A 16,593-nucleotide genomic window follows, 5' to 3' on the forward strand; every position below is an offset into this window, starting at 1 on the left:
GGGCAGAAAAATTCAAACAAGACTCTTGTGAGGCAGCACACAGCTTTAAAGCAGTATCCCGATTATTCTCCTTCTCCTCATTGATAATCAATCACCCCGATCAGTTCAGACAGGATATCCCATTAGACACCTACGCACCATCTCATTATCCCCAACCCACAAGTCTGCTTATGTCACTCAAGTAAAACTTTCAAGCTCTGCTCTTGCCTGGCTCGCTTTCACACTCATAAATGCATAATATCTCTCACACACACAAAAGATGAAGCAATTCCCAGTGCTGCACCTATTATGCTTGACACAGGAGTGGGAATTGATTGAGTATTTATTATAAGACAGATTCTCCTCAGCAACTTCAACTCTCTGACAGAGAGGCCGAGTAGTCCAATTAGAAACTGATAGGACGACAGAGGTTACATAGGAGGTGAGGAGAGGATGGATTATACAATGTGGGTGCGCTTTCACTGTGGACCTTAATTAGCTCTTAGTTGTATTGTTTGAATCAGGGAGAGTATATTAACCTCCAACCCTGATCAAATACCTCACTAAACACCAGAGGCACACACGGTCAAACACATGCACAGCTCTGTACTAATTTATTATATATAGACCTTCACTGGCTCTTCTAAAGCTGACGTTAACTGACCTTTGTTTAAAAGTCTTATATCCGTAAACAAGCATCATATGTAACCCAAAACTCGGGCTTTCCCATTTCAGCCCTAAAAATATTTGTTGTGCCTTTCAAATGGGCCCATTATACTTTTCCTTATTTTTTTGTCATATACATTACAATGTGTTATAGAGGTAGATGCTAATATTAAACATACTATGAGCTTGACTGATACACCGACACACCCAATATATCAACAGATAAGCCGTTTGTCAAGATTTTGGCGGGTTTTTAACAACCGATAAATTCTACATTTCAAAAAGTAAAGAAGAGATGGCAGAAACACCCTTCAAGCATGTTATGAGTGCTGCTGTTACAAAGTTTGTCCACCAGAGGGCACTTCACAGTTGGCAACAATGTCACAAATGTCACAAAGGCCCAGTATATGAGACATAACGATTATTTCTAACTCTAAAAAATTGGCTTTTATTGGTTTTGTTCATTTGTTGTTGTTTTTTTTTTAAGTAAAATGCAAGCCAGGATATAGTTTTAAAAAATTAACTGTAATGATTAAAAAATCTGTAGCATGATTACTGCTGTAAAAGTGCAGAGACCATGTTATGCATGCAAGTTCGTTCATAGAGCTGCTCACATGGAAAAAAAGTTGAATTGTTACAAAGTCTAGGTTGATCACAGAATATTGCCACAGAACATAAAATATACTGGAGGTGTCCTTTGGTACCCCTCGGCCTCCTACTTAATACATGTATTGTATCACTTTGTTCTTGAGTCATCAGATTCGCAAGATTTTCAGAAAATTTGACCTCACTTGACCCTGAGGCTGAGGTTGTTAAGATTCGAACACGCCCAAGATTTGTAGTTGATACAATTGTGACAACAATTTGAAAGCCCTTTGTCGCTTTGTTCTAGAGTTATTGCATTCACAAACTTTGGTGTCCATGTTGTGCACTTGCCATCAGCCTTTTACAGTTGAGGGCTAATAAAATTTATGGTGCACAAGGTATCTAAAAAACAAAAATAAAACTGGTGTTCTTGAAAGCCATGCAAAGGGTCATCAGAGGGCATTAATCAAACGGCCATCTTTTTTGTTTTTAGTTCATGGAATGGCAACCTGTACATAAACCACCAGGTGTATCAGTTCAGGTCCTTTTGTCCATTCACCAAATCCGTCGCTGTGATAACTGTAAACCCAGGAAATGATAACTAAACTGTCCGCTTACTGATGTAATGACCAGTCAAAATCACCTTGTTAGGCTAATGTGAAACCTAAAACCCCCAGACTGTTTCTCCCAAGGATATAATTAAGAGTGCACATCCACACACACACATGCACACTTGCTGTCTCTGGCACCCGCTGGGTTAATACTTAAGAACATGCTTAAAGCCGCAAAAAAGACAATTAGACACATCTGCAAGCCATTAGGTCTAATCACATAGCGCAGCACAGGCAGAATAACGCAGACTGCGATTTGGCCTCTATTTCATTTAAACATGTAGTCAGGACTAAATATTAGACGCAGAGCTCACTGCTACTTTCCTCATAATAAGAATAATCACAGCACAAAAAAAAGGTCTCCAACAAAACCTTATTGCCGAGAGTTTCTACTATACACCACTGATGGAACAATAGACCCGGCATTGTCATACAACTGTAGTTCATCTGTTCCCCCCTTACACACTTCCTCCTGTGCAGTGAGGAACAAAAAAAAAAGGATTAGAAGGGATAAGTGTGATTGTCTGGCCTATGAATAAACTTGACTGTTTCACAGACAATGAAGGTGACACACAGTAGCTCACACGCTTTTAGGGTAACAGTTCGATTTATTTTTTATTTTTTTTTGTCAAGTCGTCTCCACAGTAACCTCTACCTGTTTGGTTTAATTGTACTAACAAAGCGTTCAGAAGTGAAACTGTGCTCAGTGAGAGCTTTCAGGATCATTGTCCTAATCTCACTGTCAACAGAGGCAAAGCAAGAGCAACCCAAAAAAACACCGCCCTGTAATAGTCTTGTGTGATTTTATATAGCAGACTTGGTATTACACATGTATATTTACTAACCCGCTTTAATGTGCCAGTCTATACGGTTTTTCCATCTTTAACACGCTTACGAGGAAAACAAACGTCGATCCACTGATGTCACTGAGATGCTGCTTAAAAAACAAAAAAAATCAAGCTGTGTTCATTTTCCTTCAAAGCTGAATCAAATGATTGCTTTTATACTTATATTATACTCTTGCGCCTTTGACTTGTCTGTAACGTCAGACTCCCAAAATGTGGAAAAAACTAAGACTTTCAGCTCCCTTTACTTAGTACCAAGTTGTCAGATTGCAGGCGCCTTTAAATTGGCTCACCTTTGGATCCCAACTACACACCTGCAAAGTGACTGTGATGCTAAATGGTTGACAAAATATGTCCACAGACAAGTTTTTGCTTGTACTCGTACCTGGTGTAAATGCCATCCAGGATGCCCACACAGGCCGCTGAGGCTGGGACGTATGAGCCCATCTGAGCCATTACACAGATAAGAGCTACCTGGCGAATATAGGAGCTCTTACCCCCCATATTAGGCCCAGTGATTATCATTGTTCTCCTGCCATCACCCTAAAAGGAGGGAGAGAGAAGAGGATAATAGCTGTGACATAGACAGAAGGCAAACGAGAAGAGAGACAGAAAAAGATATTTGCATGCTGTCCTGCACAGCTGAAGCTGTGGGTGGACTGAAAGCTTGGCTTCTCTTCCTATTGGCTTGTGCTTCTGTTACAAGATTAACCTACACCCACTCCAGCGCTGAGCTAGGAAGCATGTGTGTGTATGCATGTATCTGTGTGGTTTCGTGTAAGTCTATGTGCGTATTCATGTGTAAGACAAAGTCTGTGTGCCTTTGCAGTTTTGTTTCAGCACGCTCTCAGTGCGTTAGCGAGCAGGCAAATGTCTGTGTATGTTTTGGCTTGGCTTTTTTTTTTCTTCAAAGTTCTCTGAATGAGCCTGTGTGTGTGTGTGTGTGTGTGTGTGTGTGTGTGTGTGTGTGTGTGTGTGTGTGTGTGTTTACCTGTAGTTCAGTGTGGTTGGGCACATACTGGTTGTGCTCTCCCATCAGTAAATCAATAGCAGGATGCCTGCCATCCCTGATCGTAATCTGGTGCTTATTGTCACACACCTCTGGCCTAAAAACAGAACAGTCAGTTAGGCGTGTGAACACACACCCACACAGAGTGTGAAGACAAATATGTACAGAGTAAATGTTAAGCTGTACTGACAAAGATTTCTTTAAGGCAAATTGGTATAATTAAAAATAAAATTAAAAAAGTAGAATATTGTTACTGTGTAAATATATTCTACTATCTAGGATTGCAGTGGAAATCAATACAACACTTAATTATGTTGACTGTAATATTTATAGGGATGGGTACCGGTGTCCGGTGCCATGATGGCACCGGTTCTGACATAAACGGTAGTAACCAGACCGAAAAGCAGCGCACATTTCGGTGCTTTATTTTCCTGAGCTGTGATACACTTTAGATTCTAGCCAATCATTTTACGTTTCCGAGGATAGTAGGCAGGCCCAGGTACGTACGTTCTTTTAGAGCAGAGCTACAGATTAAAAATGCCCAAGGCGAAGCGGTCAAAGTCTGGCTGTACTTCACAGCAAAAGATGCAAACTCAGCAGCCTGCAACAAGTGCTTTAAGCTGATACTGTCAAAGGAGGTAACACCTCAAATCTGATGAAACACCTGGCGACGCATAGCGTTTTTTTAAAAGCCCAGAAATGCGCCGTATTTGATAGCTTGCTGCGAGACCTCACACCGAGCACATCTACTGCGGGTGTTGTGCCTGTTATCGGACCCGGAGTTAGCAACATCCCCCAAAAACACGAAGAGGAGAGTCCTGGCCCCTAGCCCTGCCAGTGTAGCAGAAATGATGAGGATGATGATGCAGCAGCCGTTCTTCTCTGCGTGAGTAGCTTAATGTTGTTCGTGTGTAATTTACGTTGAGTAGGCTAACCACGTTATTACATTAATGCACGTAAGGTGAACTAGCAAACATCATCATAGCTACATGCAGCTGTCTTCTTGTTTGATGGCAGATACTCCCTTCACCCTGGCCAAAAAGGCTAAAATGACCAAAGAAAAAGTGGAAAACAGTTGAACATGAGAGGTTTTTGGACAAAGTTTGTGTTTTTTCCATTGTTTAAGCACTGCTCCCAGCCAAGAGTGATACCATATATGCCCCATAGCTGCAGAAAAGGCTAACATTGTTATCTTTTTACAAAAAAAACAGCTGAACATGAGAGGTTTTTGGACCAATTTTGTGTTCTCCATTCTTTAAGCACCGGTTTGAGCACCGTTTAAGCACCGGCACCGTTTCAAAAGTACCGGTTTGGCACCGGTATCGGATAAAACCTAAACGATACCCATCGCTAATTATTTATTTTAAAAACTATAAATAAAACAAAAATGATCATCATTTGGGAAAACTTGGGAAGATCTGCTTTACCAAGAGTAAAACTGCTTCTTTTTGTCATTTATTCAATAGAAAATATCCACATATCACGGATATGTGGATATTCTTATGTTGAAAGACTGAGTACATTTTGAGCTCAAAAACTAGAATTTTTCCTTCAGCACAAATAACTTCTTGCTGGCTATTTGCATAATTGTCCACCACTCATTGACCTCAGCTGGAAGATGTTTGCATTTTCTTGCATCGACAAATCCTCCCAAAACACTTCAATGTGGATCAAGCCATTTTTTCCCTCCTAGAGGTAGATTAGTGTTCTTAGGGTTATTACAACGCTGATATGTTCACTTCCTGTTCAACTTCAGCTCTTGGACAGATGGCCTCTCATTATCTCAAAGCACTTGGAAATTATGCATAATTCATAGCTGAATCAATGACTGCAAGCTGCAGAGTCTGAGACAGTGAAGCAAAACCAAAACATAACATTCAACCCACAGTGCATCATAGCTGGTATGGGACCATTTTCCTGAAACGTTATGTGGTCTGTGCCAAACATATCTCATGTTACAACGACCCTTTATCATTCTTGTTCTCTTCATCTTCCATTCATTAGTTCAGAGCACTTTATTCCAAAAGTCCTGTTGCTTTGCTTATATGTTGATAGTTCAATTGCAGTTTTTCTCAAATGTTATTTCTGGACAGCAAATACTTTTTCCTGGCAGATCTCCCGTGCACATTGCATTTGTCCAGCTTGTGCAGTCCCTCTCTTACACATGCACTGACACCAACCAGCTGCAAGAGTTAATTTCCGCTGATTACGTTTTGGGGTTCTTTTTGTATCAAACAGTCTGCTTTTTGGCTCAATTTGCTGGGGCAGCCAGTTCCACAGAAAATCGCTTGCCAGACTCATTGACAGCCACATTCTTTACTCTAAATAACCTTAAAGACCTCTTTAGGTCTTGGCATGTTCACTCAACAAACGTTAATAGCACAATAAGACACAGGGTGCTTTCAGCAGTGCTCTGCTCCATCTAGAAATCCAAGCATTTCAAAGAGAAGACATAGTATAAGACTCTACAACAGCAATGTGAAGTGCATCCTTCTATACGGTCTGAATCTGCCGCATTACCAAGAATGACATCCTAGCAATCACGTTGTTCCCTCCAAACAAATGCTCACACATGGAAAAGTAGAGGAGAACTGCCTGTCTCAACATCACCCATAGAATAAAAACAAAGAATTGCTATTACAGGTCCTGAAAGGATAACACAGATTGCCCTCAGATGGGCGCCATAATCTGACGGAAGAGGAAGATGTTCAGACCAAATGAAATATTGATGAGGACTATGCTAGCAGTGCTACAAAAGATGGGTCTCTGATGGGTACAGGCATAAGATGGGAGGCTGTCACAAGTTGGAGCTTTACGTCCCACATGGAAAGAGAATAACAAACCACACATGGCAGAGATTCCTGTCATCATCACCTAATCTGGAGCCCTGGATTCTGAACTGATAGATGTGAGGCTGCAGACAAATGTGGGAGTGCACTAGTTTTTCCCGTGTGTCTGACGTGCTTTCTTAAGTTATTTCTCATTTTCTCGGTTAATAGAGTCTCTTTCAAGTTGGATTAGAGGATTTCTTGGTTGAATGGGTTAAAAAAGCCAACAATATCCACTTTAACACACAAACCGTAACATTTCCAGTCAAAGAAACTAATGACAAGTAGGACATGCAAATACAATGGAAAGAGGGCAGGAGGTAGCAGTATATGAGAAGAAGCAATCCTGAAACACAGAAATTTGTAGCACAGCATAAAGGTGTGTGTGTGTGTGTGTGTGTGTGTGTGTGTGTGTGTGTGTGTGTGTGTGTGTGTGTGTGTGTGTGTGTGTGTGAAGCAAAGAGTGAGTGAGTGGGAGAGATGTTGGAGTTCTGGCAGAGCACACTGCTGAGCGGGGTGCACACACCCACACACAACCTGTCTGAGACTTTAGGACACGACACGACCCCGAACCACACACATATACAGTGTATCCCACACATAAAAACACATGCACACACCCAATTTACATACACAAACACATGCATCAATATTTATGGTCATCGTGAGAGGACATCACCTGCAATAGTCCCCTTGTTTAGCCACCTCAGCCAATGAAAAGAGACAGTCCATGGTTGCTAGGTGACTAATAGCCCTTTTCATGGTGTGGTAGTGCTCCCCAAACTGACTGTAGAGAGAGAGAAAAAGAGATTTTGAAGTGTTCTGAGTAGACAGCACTGACGGTGTACTTGACTAAAACAGACTAATTCTGGCAGGCTGAGAGCTGTGGAGGCATACCTCTGAACCACAGACTGGCATGTTTTCAGATTTTTTTCCCAGCTGAGTTGCATTTGTGTGTGTGTGTGTGTGTGTGTGTGTGTGTGTGTGTGTGTGTGTGTGTGTGTGTGTGTGTGTGTGTGTGTGTGTGTGTGTGTGTCTGTCATACTCCAGAAAATTGGTCCACTCCCTCTGGCAGTCCAGCATCAGCTGCTCTCGGAGCTGCTGCAGCTTCTTGTAGCGGTCCACCAGGAAAGGAGAGTGATACCTGCTGACTGCCTTGGTGCTGCAGAGGAGACAGGGGTAAACGTGAAGTACAGAAGGCAAGGCAAAAAATGGACTGAAGTGAAGAATTAAACTACTGGATCTTAGCATATAAGAGGAGTGTAGTATACTAAAAAGAAATTAATTTAAAACCACTTTTACACAAGTGCTGATAACTGCTGGACACCATGTATGTAATTCTGTGCCCCCTTAAAACGAAGAGACAACTTGTTGCATATCTACTTGGGTTATGACCAGATTAAACTTAATGCAAAAACATGGAAAATAAATGTAATTTTGTGTTGCAATATGTATTGTGTACTGTAATAACACTGTAATGAAAGATCTCTTGATACTACCGCATATTATTCGTTAGCAGGCCACCTGCTAAATCCTAAACTTCACAAACCTACAGTGAGGCTCGACAGTGCTGAGAAAAAGTACTTGCCCCTTTCTTGGTCTCTTTTTTTTTGTTTTCTTGGCAGACTTGTCACACATGTTTCAGATCATCAAATAAATACAAAATGCAGTTTTTAAATGATGATTTAATTTATTAATTGAAAAAGGCTATCCAAACCTACCTGGCCCAGTAGCAAAATGTAATTACCCCAAAACTGGTTGTGACACCCCTGAAGGCAAGATCTGCAATCAAGTGTTTGTAATATACTGCATCACTGGGGAGGAATTTTGGCCCACTTTGCTGTGCAGAATTGTTTGAATTCAGCCACACTGAAGGGTTTTTGAGCAGGAAAGGCCTGTTTAAGGTCTAAAAACATTAATGTCAGCCTGCACAATTTCACGCAAATTAGATCATCACTGCCAGTAAATGTAGCTATAAGGTTTTTCTACTCTATGATCTTTTTTAATATAGAATACTGTTGCACTAATTGGTCCATGGTAAGTATTACTAGTTTAGAACCAGCAGAAACATCTTAACGCTTTTTCCCCACCCATTATCGTCTCATACTTCAAAAATACAATAGCTTAAGTTTGAAATTTAAAAAATAAATAAATGAATACATTTGCTTGTCCTATTTATAAGAACCAACATGGACTTGCTCCACCCTCATTGGGTGAGTTTGTTAATGTTAAAATTGAATATCAGAATTCTTAACTCTTAATATCAATATTAAGAGTAACCAGAGCCTCTAGTAAAGGCCTCTTAGACATATAATATGTAGCAATCAGGTGTTAACAGTTAAAGGTAGTGAGATTTGGAATAATATGCCAGCTGTAATAAGAGAATTTACAATCTTTCATCACACACATCTCAAATGATGGCTACAGAGAAATCAGATCTGTGATCAGTCATTTTATGCTAATATGTCATATTTGATCTGTATGCTTTCATATGTATTTGTTGTCCTGCGCTGTTTTATTGTATTGTTCTTTGTACTGTGGATTTTATTGTTGTAATTTTATGTGTTCTTGTCTGATGGGGTGTTTTGTTTGTTTTTGACTTGCCAGGGACTACAGGAGAAAAACAGGCCTCTGGCTAATTCTGGAATATTTACAGTGATATGTTTATTAATATACGCTGTCCCTTTTAAATAAATAAATTAAAATGCCAAAGCATCTTAGTCAGATTAAAATCCGGACTTTGACAAGCTACTCCAAAATCTTTTTTTTTTTTTAATGTAGCCATTCAGAGGTGTTTCAGATCACTGTTCTTTCTGTCCATAACTCAAGTGGATCCCATCAGGGACAAACTGATGGCTGGATATTCTCCTTCAGGTTTAACGTTCTTTTAAGAAATGCTGTGTTAGTTTTAACACAAGATATATAAGGGCCACAAACTTTCAAAAATGTATTCTTCTGTCTTGTAAGTCCACAGAAAAATTCCCCAAAAGTATGAGGTAACTTCAGTTAACATCTCAGCTTTTGATCACTGAATTGTGAAGCCCTAGTGCTGATCTGCTTATTGGTGCCTTGGCTAGATTCCCCCGCCTGTTCTTTGATTGGATACCACTCCATCCAGCACTCTCTGTTAACCAATTTTTGCTGTTCTTCGCTGGTTATTATCTCTGCCCCAGTGACTTTAGAGTCTGGGATTTCACAGTAGCACAGTTCTCCCCTTTACAAAAGCTTCCGGTCCCCTCTGATGAATTTCAAGGGACCCTCAGAGTCTTTCTGTAAAGGACTATGACATTTACATAACCATTAAGCTCCTTGCAGGTGGTCTTTGCTGATCGTTAATGGCATCCTGCAGATGGCTGAAATTCATAGGTTTACTATTGATAATATTGATCTGTCCACCACTCTACCTTTCTTGAACACCACGGACCTTTATTATTCCAGCAAAAAATTCATTTTTGCCAATCCCATCTGTCTGTTCAGACCCTAAAGAATCCATTCAGCTGCAGGACCTTTGAAAATCCTCACATTTATCTTGCAACCCATTGAAGGACCAGAGGTCTTTGTAAACCACTTACCTACAATATGACAAAGGTTTATAATATGACAATCTAGGAATCTTTGGCTACCACATGTTTCAGCCTCTGGGGGCAAAGGTCAGGGATTCAGGGCTTCCCGTGCCATGTTCATGCTGAAAAGCAGTCTTCATAAATGAATTACCCAATACATACTGAAAATACAACATATCAGATGTTTAAACTCAGAAACTTGATTTGTATTTAGTAATAAATGCTCATTTTGAATGTGACACCGGCAAAATGTTTTTTAAAGACTTGGGGGAGGGTCACAAATGAAACACACCCGGTGAACCAACTCAAAATTAATTTAGTTAATTTGCAAATGGTAAGTTACAAAGAGCATCCCAGAGAGGCTGAATGTTTCACAAGTGTGTTAAATTAAGCATCATTTTTCAAAAAACAAAACATTTCACATTTTTTCACTACTCTTAGTTAAAATTGGGCTTTTTGCAAATCAGTGCAACAGTTTGTTTTTTTCTTATTCATATGCTGCTCGAAAAACAAACAAACAAGAAAAAATTGTAGCAGAGTGTAAATGAAACAGATCTTAAACAGGACCCAGGATTTTAAAGATTAATGCTAATATTTGGTCATTTAAAAATCCAGACAAGACACAAAAATAAACAGAATGCTCTGATTTCTTAAACTGAATTATTTAATTTTTTGTTTACACCCTGCTTGAATCAGCTGATTGTTGTTTGTGGTACTGCCAACAGGGAAGCTGCAGTTATTTGCAACGACAACACTCATAGCATGGTTGAAGTGTGCTTTCCGTCTCTTCTTTACTTTTCAAATTTTCATTTATTGGCCATTATACCATCAGATAATATGAGCCCATCAATACATCAGTCTGGCTCTAATCAGTAGTGCTAAAGTTAAAAAAAAAAAAAAAAGTAAGCTCAAATATGCTAACTCCTCAATAGAGCTAAGGGAAACATGCCTATGTTACATCTAAACTGGACTATTGTAATACACTGTGTACTGGAGTTAGTCAATCATCTCTTCTGCATTTAGTGCAGCAGTTGGCTCAGATGTTAGCAGACTTCCACTGGTCTACTGTGCATCACAGAATCCATTAAATAGTGTCACTGTTTGTGTTTAAAGCCTTAGATGGTCTCACACCTTCAAATGTCTTCGACGTGCAGCATTCAAATACTCCCTCATCATTAAGGTCTCCTTCTCAATCTTTTCTGATCACTGTTTAGTTATTTGTTTACTCTTTTTCTTTTTTGTCTAATGCGCTTTAGTTTTAAATGTGCTATGGGAAAAAAAGTTTTTTACAGCATTTATTTTAGAAAAATTGCCCAACAATATTTCTATTGTGCAATCCAAGTTAGATAAGTCAGATGTGATTTTTGACATCACACAATGAATATTAAAATCAATGCTAAAAAAAAAAATAGTACATGTAAGTGTTGTTTGTAATGCAGAGGTGAGTGAGCTGACCTGCTGATTTTGACCCATTCAGGTGGAACAATGGATGAACCTGAGTTCTTCACCTCAATCAGAAACTGAGGGCAGAGGAGAAAGAGGAGGAGAACTGATAAATAAGACCAGAGAAGACAGGGAAAATAATGTGTCACTCTTGATTAAAACTGGCAACCAGACACAAAAACACAGACATCAGACCATCACTGTTGCTGAGTCTTCCACCCAAATGGCCATCAATCCTCCCACCTTTCTTTCACTTCCAGCAACACACACACACACACACACACACACACACACACACACACCTCCTGTCCAGAAACAGTCGTATATTCGAGCGCGGGGGCCTTTAGTATCAGACGGATGTCTTTGCGGTGGTCTTGAATCTCACGGAGGACAGTTTGGATTTGCTCCATTCTTTCCTGCAGCACTGGGAATCCAGACAGATCTGAGAATAGCTCCGTCTTGTTCCCTGACCTGCACAAATACACAGTCCAAATGTGACTGTTACTGGTAATATATCGCAGCGCATTTTCTAAGAGATGAGCCTGTGGTCAGCTTGACCTTTCAATGATGAAAACTGAGGAAAAGAATTATCCATGTGACACTAGGAGGCCTTTTCCTCTCTCATACTGTATGCCAACTATTGGTCATACATTTATGGAGTGACAGCAGGCATCTCCCACTGTGCCATATCTTACATTTGTCAGCCCAGTTTTATGATGCTGTGTTGTTTTTCTGATTGCACCGTTGAGAATTCATTTTCTCTTTAACAGATATATATTTTTTGCATTTAAGTAAAATATAATAACCCAACACACATCAAGCAATCTAAATTATGCTTCTGTCAGTTCCACACCTGTGCTGCTGGATACTTACTTGGCTGCCTTTTCATTGAGCACCTTTAGGAAGCTTTGGGCTGGAATCAGCTGGTCTGGAGTGTCCAACAGAAGGCTTCGAAGTAGCCCTGAGCTGATCTGGGAACGCATGGCTGGTTGCAAAGTCTGCAGTTCCAGCCCCAGGCGAGAAAGACTGCTACTAATGAGGTAAAATTCCTGAGTAGAAGACTGGAAAGATGTGCAAAAAAAACAAAACAAGCAAAAACATTACTAAGTATGTACCAAAGTGGCTAAAAAACTATTTCAAATTGGTCCTTTGCCAAGTTGTGTTTGTTGCATAGATGCAATATTGGTTTATCACTTGAGTTGGGTGGGGTTTTTTTTTTTTCTATCTTTAGGGGGTTAGGGTTAATAAATATTCTTCATAAAATGGTCAGGTTTAAGGATTGGAATCAAAATGAGCGAAAAAGCAACCCGTGATCAAAGTAAAAATTTAAAAGACCTTCAGAAACTCTGGGGACCTATTACTCAAGACCACTATCAAAAAACCAGCCTGGCTCTTTGGAAGCAAATATAAAGAAACCACTCGTGACTCAAGACTTTTGCACAGTACTGTATATTCATGTTTGTAAGTGTGTTGTATTATCAGGGTACTCTGTAAGGCAGGAAGATTACATCATTAAATCTTATCCGCGCTGGCCAGCAGCCGAGCTTAAAGAATAGTCATATATTACATCCAAAGGCTGTGAGAAAACACCACTCACTACAAGCAGCACCGACTGCACGTCTTCACAACAAAGCATCAAGAAAATAAAACACTACCCTTCAATATGCATCATACTATATTTGCTGTATTACACAATAAAAAAATAGAAATGTAGATACAGGACTTGGCTGGTGCTATTTAGCATCTATTAAGAAGCAAATGATACATTTTATTATCTGCAAACGGCAGCTGTCTTGGGAATCACTGATAATCCACAGTATAGAAAACAAAGCAGCCTATAATCAATAACTTCTTATATTTCTTCAAGATCAGTGTTGCGTCTTTAAAAATAAAAGTGCCAATCATTTCAGACTAAATAGAATTAATGAGTAATCAATCAGTGATAATGTAGATTATACTGACCTTCTATTGCCATTAGCAATGTTACTGTATAGTACCAAGTCTTGACCCTCGGGTTAATGAGAGGTCACAGTGACAGTGGTTTATGGTATTAATCACATGCTGCAGTTTTAATGCTCCTGCCCCCGTGTTGCTCTTTTATGGACCCAAACAGGCAGCTACTAGAGGCCACAGGCATGCCCTCTCTCCCATTATGTCAGTAGAGCCGTGGAGACACAAGCCATTACACACAGGCCCATTTATCTACAGATGGGCAAAATGACAATTAAGGCCCCTCTGTGTGTCTGCTGCGTGTGTGTATGCGTGGGTGTTTGAGTGTATGTGTGCGTTAAATGACATTTGATCATTTTCTTTCAGCAACAGATGAAGGAATCCAAAAGCTGAACATGAAACAAGACATCAAGGTCAGAAACAAAGTGTCTTTTTTCATTATTGCAAACACACGCACACACGCACGCACGCACACACACACACACACACGCACGCACACACGCACGCACACGCACGCACACACACACACACACACACACACGCACACACACAGAAGATGAAGCCTTCTGACATTTCAAAAATGGGTCAGATGGGAAATGAGACTGTGTCAAACAATCAGGTAAGCGCCACACAGGAGGCTGCTCCCTGCTGTTAATCAAGCGTGCCATAAAAAGAGAGAGAGAAACAGAGAAAATGTCAGTGAAAGAAAGAAGAAAATCTTCTTGCCTTTCATTTCTATGCAAACCAACGAGAGGAATTATTTCACAAATGTTGTCCCCCTGCTGTTAGAGCTGGAGGATTATTGCAAAAATTATGATCCGAGTTGTCTTGTTCAATATAAAGATGATTATTTAACGATGCTAATTTTAAAACTATCATCCATTTATTAAACCCGCCTGTTCTCGTATCCTACAGGATTCAATAACAATGCCACAAAAATTGTGATAAAATATAATAAACATTATCCAAGTTATTTATTTGTGTTCTTTTACCTTTTTGTGATATATGCTGCAGATGCCTCGCTCCAAGTCTGGCAGACGTGACAGCAGGGATCGAATGGAATTTAGAGTCAGCGAGTCCGACTCCAGGATTTCCTGCACCGCATCCTGCCTCTCGGATATAGACCTGCAGTTTCATGAAAGAAAAGGTAAGAAAGAAAGAAAAGACTTGCAGAAATTAAGAAGATAGCAAGGATAAGAAAGAGTTGAAAGAAATGTAAATGTTCTCATCAGGCTCATCATCACCAAAAGAAACGTGTCATTTGGAAAGCTGAATCAGTTCTGATTGAGATAAATGGGTTTCCTTAAAGTTGATTTACACATGAAACAAATAAGCGCCAAAGTGTCCCTGATTAGTTTCTATGTAGATTCACACTTGCGCCTTACGTCTAAAAATGTGTCAAATTTTCAAGAACATTCAAAGCAAACAAAGGTGACCAAATGTTTAAAAGATACAAGTATTCATAGAAAACGTTAATCCAATACCCAAATCACCAACTTAACACTGTGACTGCAACCTGTACTACTGCACCAAGAACTGCAGTCGCAGTTCTTTAACGTGTAAAGTCACTTTAAATAACTGAAGACTGAAGAGCGCTCAGCTGAAGACATCTACGTGGCCTAAATAAAATCCCTCGACTGCACAAACCAGCACTCATGAAGGTACAGCTGCTTGTAGCTTCATTTCCCCAGTGACCTTACAAGACCTTTGACCTCTGTAGATGTGGTTGACGCTAAGAAGATTAAGATATGCTTATTAAATTTAAACATTTGGAAAATGAAAAATTCTGCATTTGGGCCAGGTGAACTACTAAAGCTATGGATTTAACGACATGATGAAAATCACTGAAACAGTTTTGTTTATAAAATGCAGAAAAAAGCCTCATATTAAAGTCCTCTATGAAATGCTTTTTAGTCCACAGTAAGGCCTTTCTGTAAGCGTAAGCATCCAGAAAAAAATGGACTGAAAAAGCAGATCAAAAGAAGCTTAGTGATGTAATAAATCGGACATCACAGATCACACTATTGTGCGAGTGTGTACGTGCACATGCCCACAAGTGTCTGTTCAATGCGCTGCTGTGCTCTGTATCTTGGAATTAATGTACCTGGGAGTAATCTGGGTTTTATTCATGTTGAAAGTCTCTAGAGGAGCTATCTGTATAATCTGAAAGCAGTGCTCTATCCACAGCAATAATCCCTGCCCAGTGGCAGAGGGAGGGCCACACACAGAGAAAATGTTCACACACTTAAAAACACTACAGAGAACTGGAGAGGTACTGCTGTGTGTCCTCAGCAGTGCTTTTATTTAAGGAAGTCACCTCCAAAACATATTTGTATGTATTTTCACACCACAGTCTCTCTAAAAAGAGAAACAGCTGCTCTGCCATATATCCTCCCAAACAACACTTACATATTTATATGTGAGAGCAGCTATTTTATTCAAAATAAATAAATAAATGAAAATGTGGAGCTGGTTATAATTTTCATCACAGTCGTGAGTCCTGGACTGGGATGCAGGCCGCCAAGCAAACATTAATATTATTAACAAAGGCCTGCCTCACACATCCATTCCACCCTGTGTGTTCACTATGCACCCCAGCTAGGTGAAGGAATTGACCTTTTCTAGGAGCTGTCCTGCTACTGTGATGGGGCTAGTGTGCTCCATCCTAATCCTCATGATCTTTATTTTGCCTTTGTTGACAGTGAGATCTATTCCTGCTGATGTTGATGCCAGGTGTGCAGTTATCGCCTACATCTGGCCAGGTCATCACCCAAGTCGAGATCATCCAGTTGTGCCCACAATGTCCATAAATGCCATTCCATTTTCCTTGCATAGACATTCTCCACTATATCACCAGAATGAAAAGTACAGCAAAAGGTGAGAGCAGATGCTCCTGACAAACACCGGTCCTGGCACTGAGGTGCTCCAACAGCTGTTCCTTACGTATGAGTCTGGAGGACATTTCCTAGTAAGTGCAATCTATTAACTCTTTTAACTCTATTACCAGCTTTAAAACCTACTGGGAATAACCCTTGACACTTTTTTCAAAACTATTTTAAAAATAGGGCAGCACTGTTGCCGCACAGCAAAAAGCTCCTGAGTTCAATTCCATCA

The 16,593-nt window shown here is 40.0% G+C and overlaps 1 protein-coding gene across 4 annotated transcripts in view; it reads right to left on the reverse strand.

Annotated features, from left to right (window-relative positions):
- The window catches only part of msh3 (mutS homolog 3 (E. coli)), a 56,854-nt gene that overhangs the window by 24,840 nt on the left and 15,421 nt on the right, over window positions 1–16,593 (reverse strand). For 3 of the 4 annotated variants that reach the window (XM_080309342.1, XM_026188804.2, XM_080309343.1), the window contains exons 13-20: window positions 14,472–14,604; window positions 12,403–12,590; window positions 11,832–12,000; window positions 11,542–11,606; window positions 7,569–7,685; window positions 7,203–7,310; window positions 3,678–3,792; window positions 3,072–3,229 (exon numbers count right to left, since the gene is read on the reverse strand). In XM_080309342.1, coding sequence (XP_080165468.1) covers window positions 3,072–3,229; window positions 3,678–3,792; window positions 7,203–7,310; window positions 7,569–7,685; window positions 11,542–11,606; window positions 11,832–12,000; window positions 12,403–12,590; window positions 14,472–14,604 — 1,053 coding nt within the window. The remainder of the gene's footprint in view (window positions 1–3,071; window positions 3,230–3,677; window positions 3,793–7,202; window positions 7,311–7,568; window positions 7,686–11,541; window positions 11,607–11,831; window positions 12,001–12,402; window positions 12,591–14,471; window positions 14,605–16,593) is intronic. The other variant, XM_080309344.1, reaches the window with a different exon arrangement.

The sequence above is a fragment of the Astatotilapia calliptera genome, chromosome 12 (assembly GCF_964374335.1).
Source record: "Astatotilapia calliptera chromosome 12, fAstCal68.1, whole genome shotgun sequence".
In the NCBI taxonomy this organism is placed as follows: domain Eukaryota; kingdom Metazoa; phylum Chordata; class Actinopteri; order Cichliformes; family Cichlidae; genus Astatotilapia; species Astatotilapia calliptera.